The sequence below is a fragment of the Madurella fahalii genome, assembly GCF_045866475.1.
Source record: "Madurella fahalii IFM 68171 DNA, scaffold_1, whole genome shotgun sequence".
Lineage (NCBI taxonomy): Eukaryota > Fungi > Ascomycota > Sordariomycetes > Sordariales > Madurella > Madurella fahalii.
In genome coordinates this window covers 9,906,037-9,920,021 of record NW_027263971.1, presented here as the reverse complement: position 1 = coordinate 9,920,021, position 13,985 = coordinate 9,906,037, and the positions used below count along the sequence as shown (strand labels likewise).

Here is a 13,985-nt window from a genome sequence, read left to right as displayed (position 1 = left end):
TTTCAAAAAGAAAAAGATGAAATGAACGAATTAACCAAAACATCGGTGTACGTGGACGTGCGCCCTTCGGCAAACACCGCCGCAAATCCCGTGTCAAGCCGCTTCTCTTGGTACTCGTTTTCATTTGTTGCATTACCTTATAGTTTACCTCTCTACAGACACTGCGTTTATAAAAAATGTTTATCAATTGAGATGGGTTTGGAACCTGCCATTTCTCCAAAGACGTTGGGGACCAGAGGCGTGCGAATAGCGCTCTCTAATTATTATCTTGCATCAACTCCTCCTTTAGGCCCGTCGATTACACCGTCAAGAAAGACATGAATCGAGGTTACGATGAATGAAATTACTACCAAAAAATTCTGACGGCAACTGGGATTACATATTAATGCGCTGAACTGCGTGCTGGCTGCCTGGTTAACATCAGAACACATCTCCTGGAACACGGTTGTCCCACGGGTGTAGTAGTCGTAGGATTCGGCAGCTGCCGAAAGGACCAGCGCCAACCAACCATCGGTCTGGGAAATACCCAGCCTCGAACAGAATGATGCCACTCTATTAGTATAAGTTCGATCCGTTACCACTCAATCTCCTAAGAGTCATAGTTTCCCTCGTCGGTCGCCATTACTCCCATCGCGCCCTATACCACACACCGAAACGAAACAATGAGATTCCCTTCCCCCTCCATCTCACCCTCCTCACTTCCGACTCGGATCTCACACCTCCACCGTCCCGGAGCCATGACCGCCTCCTTGGCCTAGTGTCCGCCATTTCTTAGGGTTAAGATGACTTAAGCCACGGAGACGCATCTTTCCGGACGCGCCTGTCGGTAACACCGATCCGTGGTCCGTCCTTGATCCCGTCGCAGTACCATTGGCAGCCTGTCCGTTTGCGATCTTGCCCGCACTGCCGTCCTTCTTCGACGGTGCATCCGCTTCTCCCTTCTCCGTCGATTTCTTTTGATGTTCGTGGATCCGCTTCCTCAGCTCCTTGTTTAGGTAATTCAGTAACTTGTTGAATGCACCTTTCCTCCACACTTCTGCGATGCCGGTGTACTCGGCCGCGAGGTCCAAAGGCAGCATCGCGATTCGCAAAGCCCTTCGGGTCGTGGGGCTGAATGCTAGTGATGTCGCGATAACTACCACGATGGCGGAGGTGCCGACTTTTGAGACAAGACTCGTCAGCACCGGAGTCATTGGTGTTGTTTGGGGGGAGATTAGGGGGAGAGAGGGGGTGTTGCCAGGGGCTCGACTTACACATGTATCCGATTTGCTCCGTTAGCGTCATCCAGCCATTGCCTGTGGATACACTGTTGTTCATGCCAAAGAAGCCAGCCAAGAAGCCGAGGGGTAACTGCGAGAAGGGGATTGAGGTTAGCATCCTAATGCCCAAACCATTTGAGGACGCGATCAAACGGGGCCATGATATGTATCAGCCAACTTACGAAGAAAATGGTGACAACAGTAAAGGCAATGATAGACCGGCCCTGCTTGACGCTCTCATCGGCCCGGATCTTGGCAGCTTTGGCTTCCAGGATACTCGCCTGTTGTTGCTTCAACGACAGCAGTCCCTCAAGCTGGGGGGCTCGCGTTAGAAAGGGGGAGGTGGAGACAAGGTTCCGGGGATATGGTTTGCTATCATACCTGAGTACAAGTTCTGGCAGCCGCATCTTCCAGCTCCTGCAATTCCGATCGCCGGCTCTCAATGAGTTCCAGCACGACATCGGCTTCCTGTGTGGGCACTACTGTCCGAGGCGCGCCTGTTGTTCCGTCCGAATCGTCCGAGAACGGCGACATGGAGGTGTCAAGATGCCAGCTTAGGAGCCGATCCAGTTTTTGGATGACGGCGATCTCGATCATGGAAGGACGGTTGGCTGGGCCGCTCGGGTTGGTTGTGTCGTTCGGGTTGGTTGCGTCAGTCGGGTTGGATTTCGGGATCGATGCTTCCCCCCGCCATTTCGTCCTCGTCTCATCTTCCTTCAGAGACGCAAGGTGTCTACGGAACTCCTTGACCACGCTGATTTGCTGACCGTAGACACGCAGCAGGATCATCAACTCCTCAGCAATATCCTGGGCCTCCTGCAGAAGTTTTCCTTCGGGGTTGATTCTTAAGAAACGCTCCCATCTCTCCGTAGATGTTTCCGTTACGGGATGGTGGGATATGTTGTGGATGTGCTGCCAGAAGTTGAGGTAAGATTGACAGGTTCTCTCTGTCTGATGATAGCGGAAGTAAGTTCCATGTTAGTAAGGTATGAAAGCGACCGCACTCGCCAAAACTCGGTGTGCTGAATCAAACGTACCACGTTGCCAATCGCAGAACCGAAGAGGTCGAGCATCTCGGGGCTATTGTCTCTTGACTTGGTGCGATCGAAAAATACACGAGAGCACTGGTCGATAATGATGAGAGCTGGACGCTTTGCATCAGCAACGACCGGCATCTCTTTCAACGATTGAGCCTTACCAAGATGGTGGATAGACCACACACCGTCCCTCTGAGCCCCCTTGAGCCGCATTCGAATGCTTCTATGGACTCCGGAGTAGTCGGCTTTGTTCTTCCCCCATCTTTTGGGAAACGCTGTGATGATGGTGTCTAGAAGGGGAAATATATGTATTAGCTTCAGTGATAACAGAAAGGTCACATTGGGGGTCGGCCCGCACTGTTGTCCAGTATCCATAGCCAAAGCTGGTCCACCATTATGATCCTTTTGCCGCCATCCTCGACGGCTTCTGTTCCGCGATAGACCACCTGATCGCGGTCACGGTCGTTTGTGTCTTCAAGTGTGTGGAAGTAGAATTGATCGAGGGTTCGTCGGATATGTAGGGGAGGGTCGTGATGAAGATATTTTCGTAGTGTTTCCGTGTCCTGGGCGAACGCGGTAGTAAATTTCATTTCCCTCTCGATCTGTGCGACAGTCAACAGCAATTTTCCAAGGATCCATGCCCTGCTCTTCGGTTTTCTAGGGAAATTGTTAGCAGAGTACTCCACATAACCGGTGAAAGAACGCATGTTGATGGGCGAGCGTACTTTTCCTTCGGTGCTTGGTCATCCGTTGAGACCCGATGCTCATCTGAATTCTCCAGACCGCGGTAATTAATCCTATTACTAACTGCGGCGGCTGCAATCATATCTTTGCTCGCTCTGTGATTTGGGCTCACAAAGTCTGTTACATTTGTGGCATGCGTGTCATCTCCTAGGGGATCGGATGCGAGTGGTTTCTTGGTGGCCCTTGCCGCTTCTCCTTCCGGGCTTTGCAGTTCATGTTCCTCGTTCGCGTCGCTTATTTCGCGTTGAATACGCTTCTGGAATCTGTAATACTCCCAATGGAGGTAGGGCATCTGCAAACAGGCACTGGTTAGAGATCAACTGGGACAGCGACAGTCAATCAACACTGACAAAGAGCGCAACATCCTTCGCAGCAGTGGTCGGCTCATCCTGCCCTAGGGATATTACTTGGTCAACAACCGCGTTCAAAAAGGGGGTTCGGAACAAACATACCTGTTGGGCGAGGGATGAGAGAACACCGTGGCCGCATGTGTCGAGCGTGAACAGGACTTGGGCTGCCGCCATGGACCTGACCGCGCCAGAACTCCCGACGCAGCAATTTCTCGCACTTTTGCATATCCTCTACGGCCATTCCGTCATCGTGAGGTCGCTTTTCTTCTCGGTAATACCGTGCCATTGCATCCTGAGCGTATTGGCAACCGTTAGTAGACGGTCAAGGACTACGGGAGGTAGAACAAGGAGCAGCGTACTTCGACCCAGGCCATGTTGTTGGCCGGGAAGTGGAAGTACCTCAGCGTATCATCCGGGCACCTTTGGGATAGAGGGTTCGTCTCCGACTCAACCGTGCCTGATAAGACGTCGTCGACAGGGATCCGCTGATCTGGAAACTCAGACTGCTTAGGGTCGGTGGTTTCAATCATGTCGCATTTGGCTCCAAAGAATGCCGAGTTGCTGTTAGGACGTCGAAAGTACATCACGCCAACGTTGTAGCCACCGCCCTTTGACCTCGAGGTTCCCTCTGCAGGAGAGGTATCGGTTGTCGTGTCCTGGTTGCCGATCCCAACATTTCCAACCCTGGGCGCGATGTCGATACTCGCTTGGTTGGGTCGCCAGTTTCTCGCGTTCCGGACCAGTTTTCGAGCCCTATGAGTCCTGCTCCCGGATTTCAGATCACGAGTCGCTGCCCATTCTTTTTTCCAGCCCTCCAATGATGCCAGGAGTCGCTTCTTCGGGCCATAGCTTCCAAAGTCTGTGCGCTCGTTAAAGATCCTGGCATCTCTGTTGTCAGATCTTGTGGTTGTCTCTTTTGCTCTGTCCGAAGATATTTTCCCCAGCTCTTCTAGGAACTTCGCTCTCCTGTCGAACCGAATCGCGAGATAAGCCTCAAAGTCGCGATCATATATTGTGGTACGGTCATCGGCAGACGATCTATTAGCAACACTGTTGTCGTGAAGAAGCGTCCATGGGCGATCTGCGAGGATATGGCTACAGAATCTGCAGACAAGGTCGATGAACCGGGCTCTAGAGGCAAGGTCTTGGTGCGCCAGGACTGTGCCGCCACAGCGCCCCTTATGCACCGCTCGGAGCTTCTCGAGGTCAAAGGCGAACCGATCGAAACTCCGCTCCCGGAGATCGTCGACTAGAGGCCGAAGACAAGTCGTTGGGTGGGGTGCGGATGCCATTGGGAAGTGCGCATGCCCGGAAGGTAGCATAGCAGCATATCACTGATATGTGCGCCTGTCCGTCATTTATTATTATTCCCCCCTCCTCCTTCTCCCCCTCCTCTTCCTCCTCCTCCTCCAGTCGAGGCTCCAATCTTGCGGCTCTGGTCAGCGACGGCAGGGCCTGCCGGAAAGGCCGATGCAACCACTCGGCCACTCGCTGCCAATACTGGACGCAGCCTTGTGAAATCGGCGTCCCGTTTTCGGGCAAGTGGTGTGCATGCTGACTGCAATAAGTTCTGCATATGCCCTGCGATTGGCCCGTCATTTCCCGAGGGCTGCTTTCGGGCCAGATGGCGCAATGATCTGCGCCATTCCAGCTGGGATTTCAGGGGGTCATGCTGGCGAGCGGCGTTTTCATGGATTCCAGCACTCCCCAATGAAAGCCTCGCAGGCATGTAACTCTGACGGCGGGAAGTTTGAAGCCATGTTATATTAGTCGAGGACCCGCTTCCCCTGTCTAGTAGCATCATCCATGGTGCTGGGCTGTTGGTACAGAGTGCTAATTAATGCTACACGAGAATAAAGCCCGATGATTTCCCCGACCCCGTTCCAGTAACTGATTCTTGTGCCTCGTCAAAGATCAGAAAATTCGAGAAGGTTTACTTCGGTTTAGGATCGGGTCGAGCAAACTTTTCTCGGATTTCTTTCTCACTGAATAATCTCCTCGTGTGCCGCCGTAGCATTGCTGCCCTCTCTTCTAGTGTCATGTCAATCTGGTCACCAATCGGCACCAGACATTTCGCCAGGTGAAGGTAGTCCTTTTGAGGAGCTTGACCGTAATCATGAGATAGTCGATATTGTGAAAGACAAGCGCCTTCTCGGCCGCGTACACTTCCTTTTGCTGCAAGAAGGAAACAGGATGGTGGCGCCAATGTCGTCGAGGGTTCAAATGATTCGACGTATGATAGCCGTCATTATAACAGTAGTGATTGCTCTATATAGTTTCCCGGAGGGACTTGGTCAGCCAGACATATGATGTATACTGAGAGCGGAGCGGCCTCGGCGACGGACCGGCACATCGATCAGCGTTATACTTGAGCGGAAATACGAATCGGACTCATCCGCATCGACAAAGGCGTGCTGGCCCCAGTTATCCACCATCAAGCCTATCCGGAGGAGCAAGAGTGGGCAGAGAAACACAAAAGCGGTGGCCCGGCTGCTGAGGCAGGAGAGGGTATAGAGAGCTGTGTAGTTGGATAGCTCCCAGAAAGCCGCTTTCGCAGCATCGCTCTCCGGCCCTTTCTGAGAAAGTAAAGAGGGAGATCCAACCAGATCAAGGAGAAAAAGCGGCCAACGTAATGGAGGAAGTCAAGAACGTCGTCCCTCTGATAGAGAATGGTTGACGAGAGATCATCAGGTCCGTTGCCTTCGATATGGTGGTATTTGACATGATGATAATAGTACGTGTTCCACGTGTGCCCCATCAACGGATCTGTGATATAGGGAAGCAGACATCTACCAGCTGCAGGACGGGCTTCTTGGCGAGGATCCCGTTCATGTGGATGCGCTGGTGCATCATCAACATGTAGGTGCCCATGTACCAGAACTGCATGACGAAGTGCATGACGCCGTGGAGGTAGGTGAAGTGATAATAGAGCCAGAAGGCGCTGGGAAGCGACGTGATGAAGTAGAGGATGAGGTGTGTCAACATGATGACATCGGTTTCGTGTCGCACGATGCTCCGAGCCCATGTAACATACGGCACCACCACGTATTCGTAGAGGGCGGTAGGCAGCCTGGAGCGCAGTTCGCCAAAATCAAGTGACGAGATGACGCTGGGTTCGAAATCGGGACTCTTTGGATCATTCAAGGCGGTCAAACTTGCGGATATCGCTGGCGTCTCTCGCGGCCGAAACACCATGTTCTGTGACTGTCGCCTCTTGTGTCAATTGTGCGATAGGGATAGCGAAGGATGCAGGGCGCGACGCACCAACATCTGGTTTCTGGACCGCCGAGCCGTTACTGGAGTAGCCCTCATCGTGGTTGGTTTTCGCGCGTGTGTTGGTTTCCCTGTGGCGCCGAATGTCATCGGCGAGGTTGTGTAAAACCACAGTGTCGGGAACTGTCAGTTCCGGACTGAAAATGATATCTTCCATGGTCGGAATATGGCAACCTGGGCCTGATGGGGGAAAGAGCGGGGGGTGGAAGGGGGGGGGGGGGGGGGGGAGCAACTGTTACGTTGGACATTTCATTTCCCCCATTGTTGAGCTGGCAGGTGCCTCATAGGCCTTGCGAATCATCTACTAATCACTAGTTGTGCCAAACCTCCGATCAGGAGCCATGGACGACGCATCGAGCCTACTCCATCCCGAGCGGTCAGCAGACCTGAAGAAAATGCTGCGCATTATCGCGTGCGATGTGACGCGACGCAGTAGGGGGATCGTGTCCGTGGTTTGGCGAGCCCCTCTCTTTCTCGCCGCAGTTCCCGGTACGAATGCGGCCTACACGAAAGTGTTTGAGCCCGTCGCTACCTTCACAGCCGAGCAAGCCGAGTCCGTCAACCAGGAGGGCGGCGAGTTCTTCATGGATATCTGGACTCGGAGGGGCCCCCTGATCAGGACCGGTGACTCGGTGTACCAATACCTGGCCAACATTACTGCTGCGCTCGATTTAGTCGGCCAGCTTAACAACGCTGAATACAACGGCGCGGCCGGCGCCTTGAGCCTCCTCTCAACCGCCGGATCACTCCTCGGTGCGCCGTCGAAAAGATGTGGATTGTTTACAAACTCGTCCCGCTGGCGGGTATCCTCAGTATGTTTCTCAGCCTTGGCGCCATCATAGCCCCAGACAGCGCGACCGACTTCGACCCCGAGAAAAAGACGCTGTACGGCGGACTGATGCCGACCGTAAGTGATAACTCATACCTGCGAAGCCACGAATTTGCAAAGGACATGGCGGCTGAGTCCTCGGCTACGGCTTCGGATCTATCGCCCACGCCAAAGTACGTTATATCAGGATTCCACACTTACTACGACGAGCCGTCTCGGCGGTATCACAACTGCTGATTTAGATTTTGTATATGTGGAGAAGCTGCAGCATTAAATTAGGGAACAAGTTAGGAATTATGGGCCTATACAATTACAGTGCATTTTGATGTTCTAGGTAGCTCTTCGCACAGATCGCTCGAGCTCTCGCTAACAGGAGAGGGCACTTACTGTGGCCCCGAACCCCGTAGTCTGAGGCCGTTGCGAACAGAATCGGAGCTCATCTCACAGAAAAATACGTGTACGTGCTGTCAATTGTGACGTCATTGCCTTGTACGCATATGGTTGGGGCTATCGTTTCTTGATTGTACGGCCCAGTATTTTGTGTTCATTTGGTGGACGACACTGCGAATATCACCTCTTTGCCCACGACAGAGGGGACAGATATCTCTCGTCGTCAGGGCCGACCTACAGGACGCGCGTTGCGCGAGACGGACACTACCCTTATCTGTGGTGGCCGCCCAGGACTAAGCAGATAAGTGGGGTGGTGGCACGGGTAGCTTTCCCAAGTCCCGACCTAGCGTCGAAAATTTCCCTAGGTTTGACTGGTCCGGTTGTATCATCCGAACCGAGCGTCTCCGCGCTGGCACCGGTAGAATTACACATGACCAGATCGAAATGGGTTCGAGTGTTCCATTTAAACGGAGATTTAACTACCCCACACTTGTGATTGGTCACGCAATTGAAGTCAGATTGACAGTGGGCCGTTTTCCATGCTGCTAGTTGCAACTGCTGAGCCAAACGGCACAATTAGATCAATAGTAGACGAAAGTAGGGGTGCCATACCTAAGTTGCAATTGCTGGACGGCAATTGCGGCCTCGCTTTTGCGCGGCAAGGGGCAAACAGGGGACGAGCACATGGGCACCCAAAAAATTCATGCTATTTATTAAGTAGATGATTTCGGACGCTGGCGTGACTTGGGGCGCCTCGCCCAAGTTTCATCATTATCTGTGAGCATGCCCTTCACCTGGAGCGCCTTCGTTTTGCCCGCTCTCCTCGTCGGGGTGGGACGACGGACCCCGTTGCAGACGCTGCTGCCATTGCTGGGACGTACGCTGCGAATATCAAAGTGTAAGGCAGTTCGTATCACTTTGGCCACTTCAATACGATTGACTGACCACTACAGGGTCCGTAATCCTGTCTACCCACTCGATGTGGTGGATGAAGTCGAGGTAGCGACCCGGCCCAAGGTAGAGGCCTTCCTAGCCAAGAAGGTTGCCGCGGGGACCAACAACAACTGCACGCTTGAAAACGCAGCTGTGCGTCGAGAATGGGCAGATCTGAGTGTTGCGGAGAGAGAAGAATACGTCGAGGCTGTGACGTGCCTAACGAAACTCCCGCCAAAGGCCCCAAAGGACAGGTTTCCGGGCGCCCTGAGCCGATATGATGATTTCGTCGCCTACCACATGACACATGCGGCGGAGCTGCACGATAACTACCACCTCTTCCCGGCACACAAGCATTTTATGTGGGTGTTTGAGCAGGCGCTACGCAATGAGTGCGGGTATAAGGGGTACCAGCCGTACATGAACTACGATCGCATCGCCAAGGACCTTGTTGTGGACGCAACGGGAGCGACGTCCCCTCATTTCAACGGAAACTCGTCAAGCATTGGCGGTAACGGTGAGCCTGATCCGAATTACAAGGGTGTTGGTTTCGGGACACGCATCTCGATCCCTTCTGGCGGAGGTGGAGGCTGTGTGAAATCCGGTCCGTTCTCAGAGTACGTAATATCCACGCCCTTAGTCTCAGCATCCCAGAGCCTGGCAGGATACTAATATCTCTAATAGCTTGGTCGTTAGCCTCGGACCTACCTCGATGGCCTCATACAGGGGGATACCAAAGAATCCAAAAGCCGATGGAACCGGCATGAACAAGCGCTGTCTGCGACGCGATGTTAATAAGAACGCCGCGCTGGGGGCCACGGCTGACCGCGCTTACAAGCTTCTCACAGAGAGCAAAAACATTGACACGTTCTACAACACGCTGCTGGGGACTCCTCCGCCTAGGAACGATCCTTACCCCTGGGGAGTATGTCGCCCCGCGGATCCCGCACCCAAAGCTCAACGCTGACAATCAATAGATCCATATGGCAGGCCATTACATCAACGCCGTTGATCCTGGAGGTGATGCTGCGACCTCTCCGGGTGATCCGGTCTTCCATTTTCACCACGCTGCGCTCGACCGACTGTGGTGGATCTGGCAGATGCAAGACCCCGATAATCGGCTGAATGCTGTGCCCATGTACGGCGTCGTAGTGCCTAGGACCACGGCGGCCACAACATGAAAGTCAAGCCGCGTCAGCGCGTCACGGATCCCAACAAGATGCTGATTGATCTCGAGTGGCTGTCGCCTATCACGTCGCCGCTGATGGAGGCGCACGATCCGCTTGGGGGGAATAACGGGCATTACCGTTATATTTACATTTGATATCCCAAGGTGTCAGGGTTTTATTGGATATCGATTACCGAGTGTTTAGTATCGTTTCGCAAGGAGGAATATAGCACAGGCAGGAAACTTTCAAGTTGCTCGAAGCACCTCCCAAGAGAGACTTTGAAATGCCCAGAAGTAACTTATGAGCTGCACTTACCGCGGCTTGTCCTCAGTGCCACGGCAATGGTAGAATACAGCCGAGGCGCGGCTGCAACTATCCTAGCCAAGATAGTAGAATTCCAAGCCGAAGAAGAAAAAGAAAAGAAGCACAGAATCCAAATCGCCCTGCAGGATGAAAGCCAACCAGTTTGATGGGTCTGGCAAGCTCCGGCTGGCTGGCGCGGGCTTGGCTGCGTTAGATAAGCGACCCTGACCCTGGAGCCCCTGAGCTGCCTGCCGTAACTCTTAGTGCTGGGCAACAAACTACGATCCAGATAAGACTCTTCCGAATACGTCACTACTATCCTCATGTTCTCAATAAGTATCCAAACTTCTCTACTTAATCTAGAGAGGAAACGAGAACTATAGAAGTTGGCCCAGACCATCATCAGCGAGGAGAACAAGGGATTTTAAGGAGTAGGGTTAGAAGCCAAGGTAACCCTCTTCTCGTTTACGTAACTATCCGGACTTGTATTATTGAGTCGCAAATCGGTACTACTGCCAACCTATGGGACCTCACAATTACACAGAGCTACTTGCCATTAACAACTGCGCGAAGTGAAGCGTACAGTCTAACCCAGACCAATCCATACTCTTAGTAGTAACCCCTTGTTTAAGTCCTATCCTCCAAGGCAGAACAGTTGAACAGAGAAAACTGTGGAAATCGCCTCCATCCATAGTTGAGTGACGATACCTTAGGTGGCAAACCCTAGTTCCTAGGCGCGAACCAAGCCCACCGCAGCGCCTCGCTTCTAATTTCCCGTGCGGCGCAGCCTCTCAGCCGCCGAAGTGACTCAACGAAAATCGAAGTGACATATTTGATAGTCCTCTCCTGGAGGACAGGCGTCTTGACCGCCTACTAGCTTCAAAAGCATCCATCTATTTCCCGACACCAAACCCAATAAAAGGCTTCAAACACATTACCACCAAAATGGGCCAAAAGAAAGACCGACACCCGCGCCGACGACGCGCTCCTCCACCAGACGACACCATCACTACTACCACCACCACCCAACGACTCGAACCCCTCGATCCCTTCACAGCCCGAATCCGTCAGCAGGGCTTTTGCAATCCCAGAGCTCCTCGAAGCCATCCTCCTCCACGTCGACATATGCGCAGCCTTCTCGTCTCGGCTCAGCACGTGTGCATCGTGTGGCGCGGGACCATCCTCTCCTCCCCTCGTGTCCAGCGGGCCCCTCTTCTTCCTCGCTAGCATCCCCCCCTCCTCCCCTCCGCGCTCCCCTGCCTCTTCCCAAACTACGCGATGCATCCCGCCTAGCAGGAACCCCAGGGCGTGGTCCCGCACGACGCGGGATTCGTCTCGGCCGGCACGCACGGCGCCTACGACGCCGACGAGGTGCTCCCCATGACGGACGGGCGCAACGGCAGGACACGCCAGCTAACCTGTACGCACCACAGTGTGAGCTGGCGACGCATGCTGCGCCTCGCAGCCGCCGCCGATGCGCGTCGCGCGGGTGGACAGGACGCACGGGGTGGGTTGGAGGCTGGTGGACTTTTCGGCGCCCGGCGGGCTGCGGATGGCGGAGCTATTTGACGAGGTGTTTGCCATCAACTGGTCGGCGAACCGGGCGTGCGCGAGAGCCAGGTGCAAGTACGGCTGTCACGGGAATCCGGCGATGGTCCTGTGGCGCGTGCCCAAAGAGATGGTGGTCCCGCGGACGAGGGCGGTCGAGTGGATGACGCGGGAGAATTGGTTTCATCCTGGAGGATAGGCGCCGAAAGGACCGAGGCTGCCGCCGGCGAAGTTGGCGGCCGAGGTGGATATGGTGGTTGGGAAGGATACGAGTTATTAGTATGATCGTGGTGGTGAGCGGTGTTGGCATCCGCTGGGGGGGGACGGTATGGGGCCGAGGTGCTTTCTGTTTCAGCAGGACCACCAGGCCATGTCGATGCATATTTCATGGGGGCATAAGTCCACCGCGAAACCGGTTGGGGGGTGGAGATGAAGTGGTTGTATCAGTGCCAGGACTATAAGCCAGGTGGTCCTCTGTCGCTGCCGCCGCTGAAAAAGACTCGAAAATAACTACTATATCAGTGAGCATTGAAGGCTCTAGGAAAGGGGGTTGCGCCTGCCTACCTCCAAATCTCAAACAATGGCCATAATTGGCTTCTCATTGTCTTCAGCCTTATAAATTATACCCCTAACAACACTCGGTGCGCACCGTCTCGGGGGTCAGAGAGAGTATTTATGGAGTTGTTGATAATGTCTCCCCTGCGATGCAGAGGTGGTGATGCTGGCAGGTAGTGCATGTAAACAATGCTGTACTATGATGTGTCGCAAACAGTCGTGGAATAACTGCTCCTCCTCGTTGTTTGCTCAAGTGCAGACTTGCAGGTTTGTGCATGGGCTGAGATACGCCAAGAAGATAGTTCTATAACAGCTCCAATTGCCGACAACGATGTTGTGCCCCCGTCACAATCAGGCCCCGAGCATCGTGTCACTCCTCAACATAAGCCAATGGCTGGCCTGAGACTGGCGGTCCGGCTCCGGTGGCTGCGCCTCGCTCCTAGAAACGGCCTGGATGGGCTGATCGGGCGGTAGGCAACTTCGATACAGAAGCGCGGTTATTTTCGTACCAGGCCTCGGCCTGGCTAGGGGCATTCAAGTTAATATTTCCTTCCGTTCATCTGTCTTAAAGTTTACTATTCAGAATTATAGGCGTGGTTTGCCATAGCGCCATGAAAGCGCTGGTTTCATACTTGGTACTCGCGCCCCTAAAAGCTCATGGCCTGCACTTCTCGCAGCCCGCCCGGCCAACCTATACCGGCCGGATGCCGCATTCCGGCCTGAGCCTATTGCCGATCCCCGCCCCGAGCTTACAGATCCTCGGAAACGCGGCAAGACCAATACATGCACCTACATATTCGGCGCAAAGAGTAAATTCCCTATTCCTGGAATTTGAATATCATCAGGCTAGGTACTGACAGCGTCTCTCCTTTCTTACGTAGTGGGCGCCCTTAGCTGCAATCAGGATATATATACAGCACTAACTCGAGAGCCGGCGTCTTCTACTGCTGTACGACGTATACAGCTGAGTACTGGATGCTAACAGCCTGTCTCGACTATACAGCCTCTAGCAGTGGCCTGTACAGTAGTCTAGGTACGTCGGTACTATGCTGGTAAGGAGAAGGCTTGGGATTATGGATATTGTAACTCGGTACTAAACTCCCCTTCGGGTCCCTATAGCTCCAAATCGGTAAACCTATACTATCTTGGGATACCTTTTTGTTGACAAGCCGAGTATATTATTATTAGGTTATTTACCCCACTAGACTTTTATCCCCGTCTACGCCTAGGTGACCAATACCACGACTAACTTGACTACGCCGGTCGATACAACAACCACCAACCACCACACCTACACCCACTCTCGTAGCTCATACTGAGTTAGCACTGCCGATTGGCCGCATCATCGGAGGTACGGTCGGCGGCGTGGTTATCATCGCCATTTCCGCTGCCTTTATCGCCTGGCTGTGTATAAAAACCAGCCGAGATAACCGCCAGAGACAGGGCAAGAGCGGCAGCAGCAGCAGCAAGCATTTGGTGGCCTACAGACTGCATAGTATGGGCCGTACCCGGGGCACCTGTCATTTGCGGGCTGGAGTCATACCCGTGACCCGAGCATAACGGGACTCGGCGTCGGCAGCGACGCCGGCAACAAG

The 13,985-nt window shown here is 53.7% G+C and overlaps 4 protein-coding genes across 4 annotated transcripts; 2 read left to right on the top strand and 2 right to left on the bottom strand.

Annotated features, from left to right (window-relative positions):
• Positions 1–713: 713 nt before the first annotated feature.
• On the bottom strand, positions 714–4,682 carry MFIFM68171_02673 (uncharacterized protein; the record flags this gene model as incomplete). Its single annotated transcript, XM_071058095.1, has 11 exons — positions 714–1,159; positions 1,254–1,350; positions 1,442–1,573; positions 1,641–2,210; positions 2,297–2,403; positions 2,458–2,586; positions 2,655–2,953; positions 3,022–3,332; positions 3,391–3,434; positions 3,493–3,682; positions 3,750–4,682. 11 exons carry the CDS (start codon positions 4,680–4,682, stop codon positions 714–716), a joined length of 3,258 nt encoding a protein of 1,085 aa, XP_070914196.1.
• A 745-nt stretch (positions 4,683–5,427) lies between these two features.
• Positions 5,428–6,820, bottom strand: MFIFM68171_02672 (uncharacterized protein; the record flags this gene model as incomplete). The annotated part of the gene is made up of 4 exons (XM_071058094.1): positions 5,428–5,658; positions 5,736–5,966; positions 6,184–6,566; positions 6,655–6,820. 4 exons carry the CDS (start codon positions 6,818–6,820, stop codon positions 5,428–5,430), a joined length of 1,011 nt encoding a protein of 336 aa, XP_070914195.1.
• Positions 6,821–7,004: 184 nt separating this feature from the next.
• MFIFM68171_02671 (uncharacterized protein) lies at positions 7,005–10,139 on the top strand (the record flags this gene model as incomplete). The annotated part of the gene is made up of 7 exons (XM_071058093.1): positions 7,005–7,416; positions 7,506–7,665; positions 8,646–8,780; positions 8,836–9,432; positions 9,500–9,740; positions 9,793–9,966; positions 10,014–10,139. 7 exons carry the CDS (start codon positions 7,005–7,007, stop codon positions 10,137–10,139), a joined length of 1,845 nt encoding a protein of 614 aa, XP_070914194.1.
• Positions 10,140–11,761: 1,622 nt separating this feature from the next.
• MFIFM68171_02670 (uncharacterized protein) lies at positions 11,762–12,034 on the top strand (the record flags this gene model as incomplete). The annotated part of the gene is made up of 1 exon (XM_071058092.1): positions 11,762–12,034. One exon carries the CDS (start codon positions 11,762–11,764, stop codon positions 12,032–12,034), a length of 273 nt encoding a protein of 90 aa, XP_070914193.1.
• Between the last annotated feature and the right edge of the window lie 1,951 nt (positions 12,035–13,985).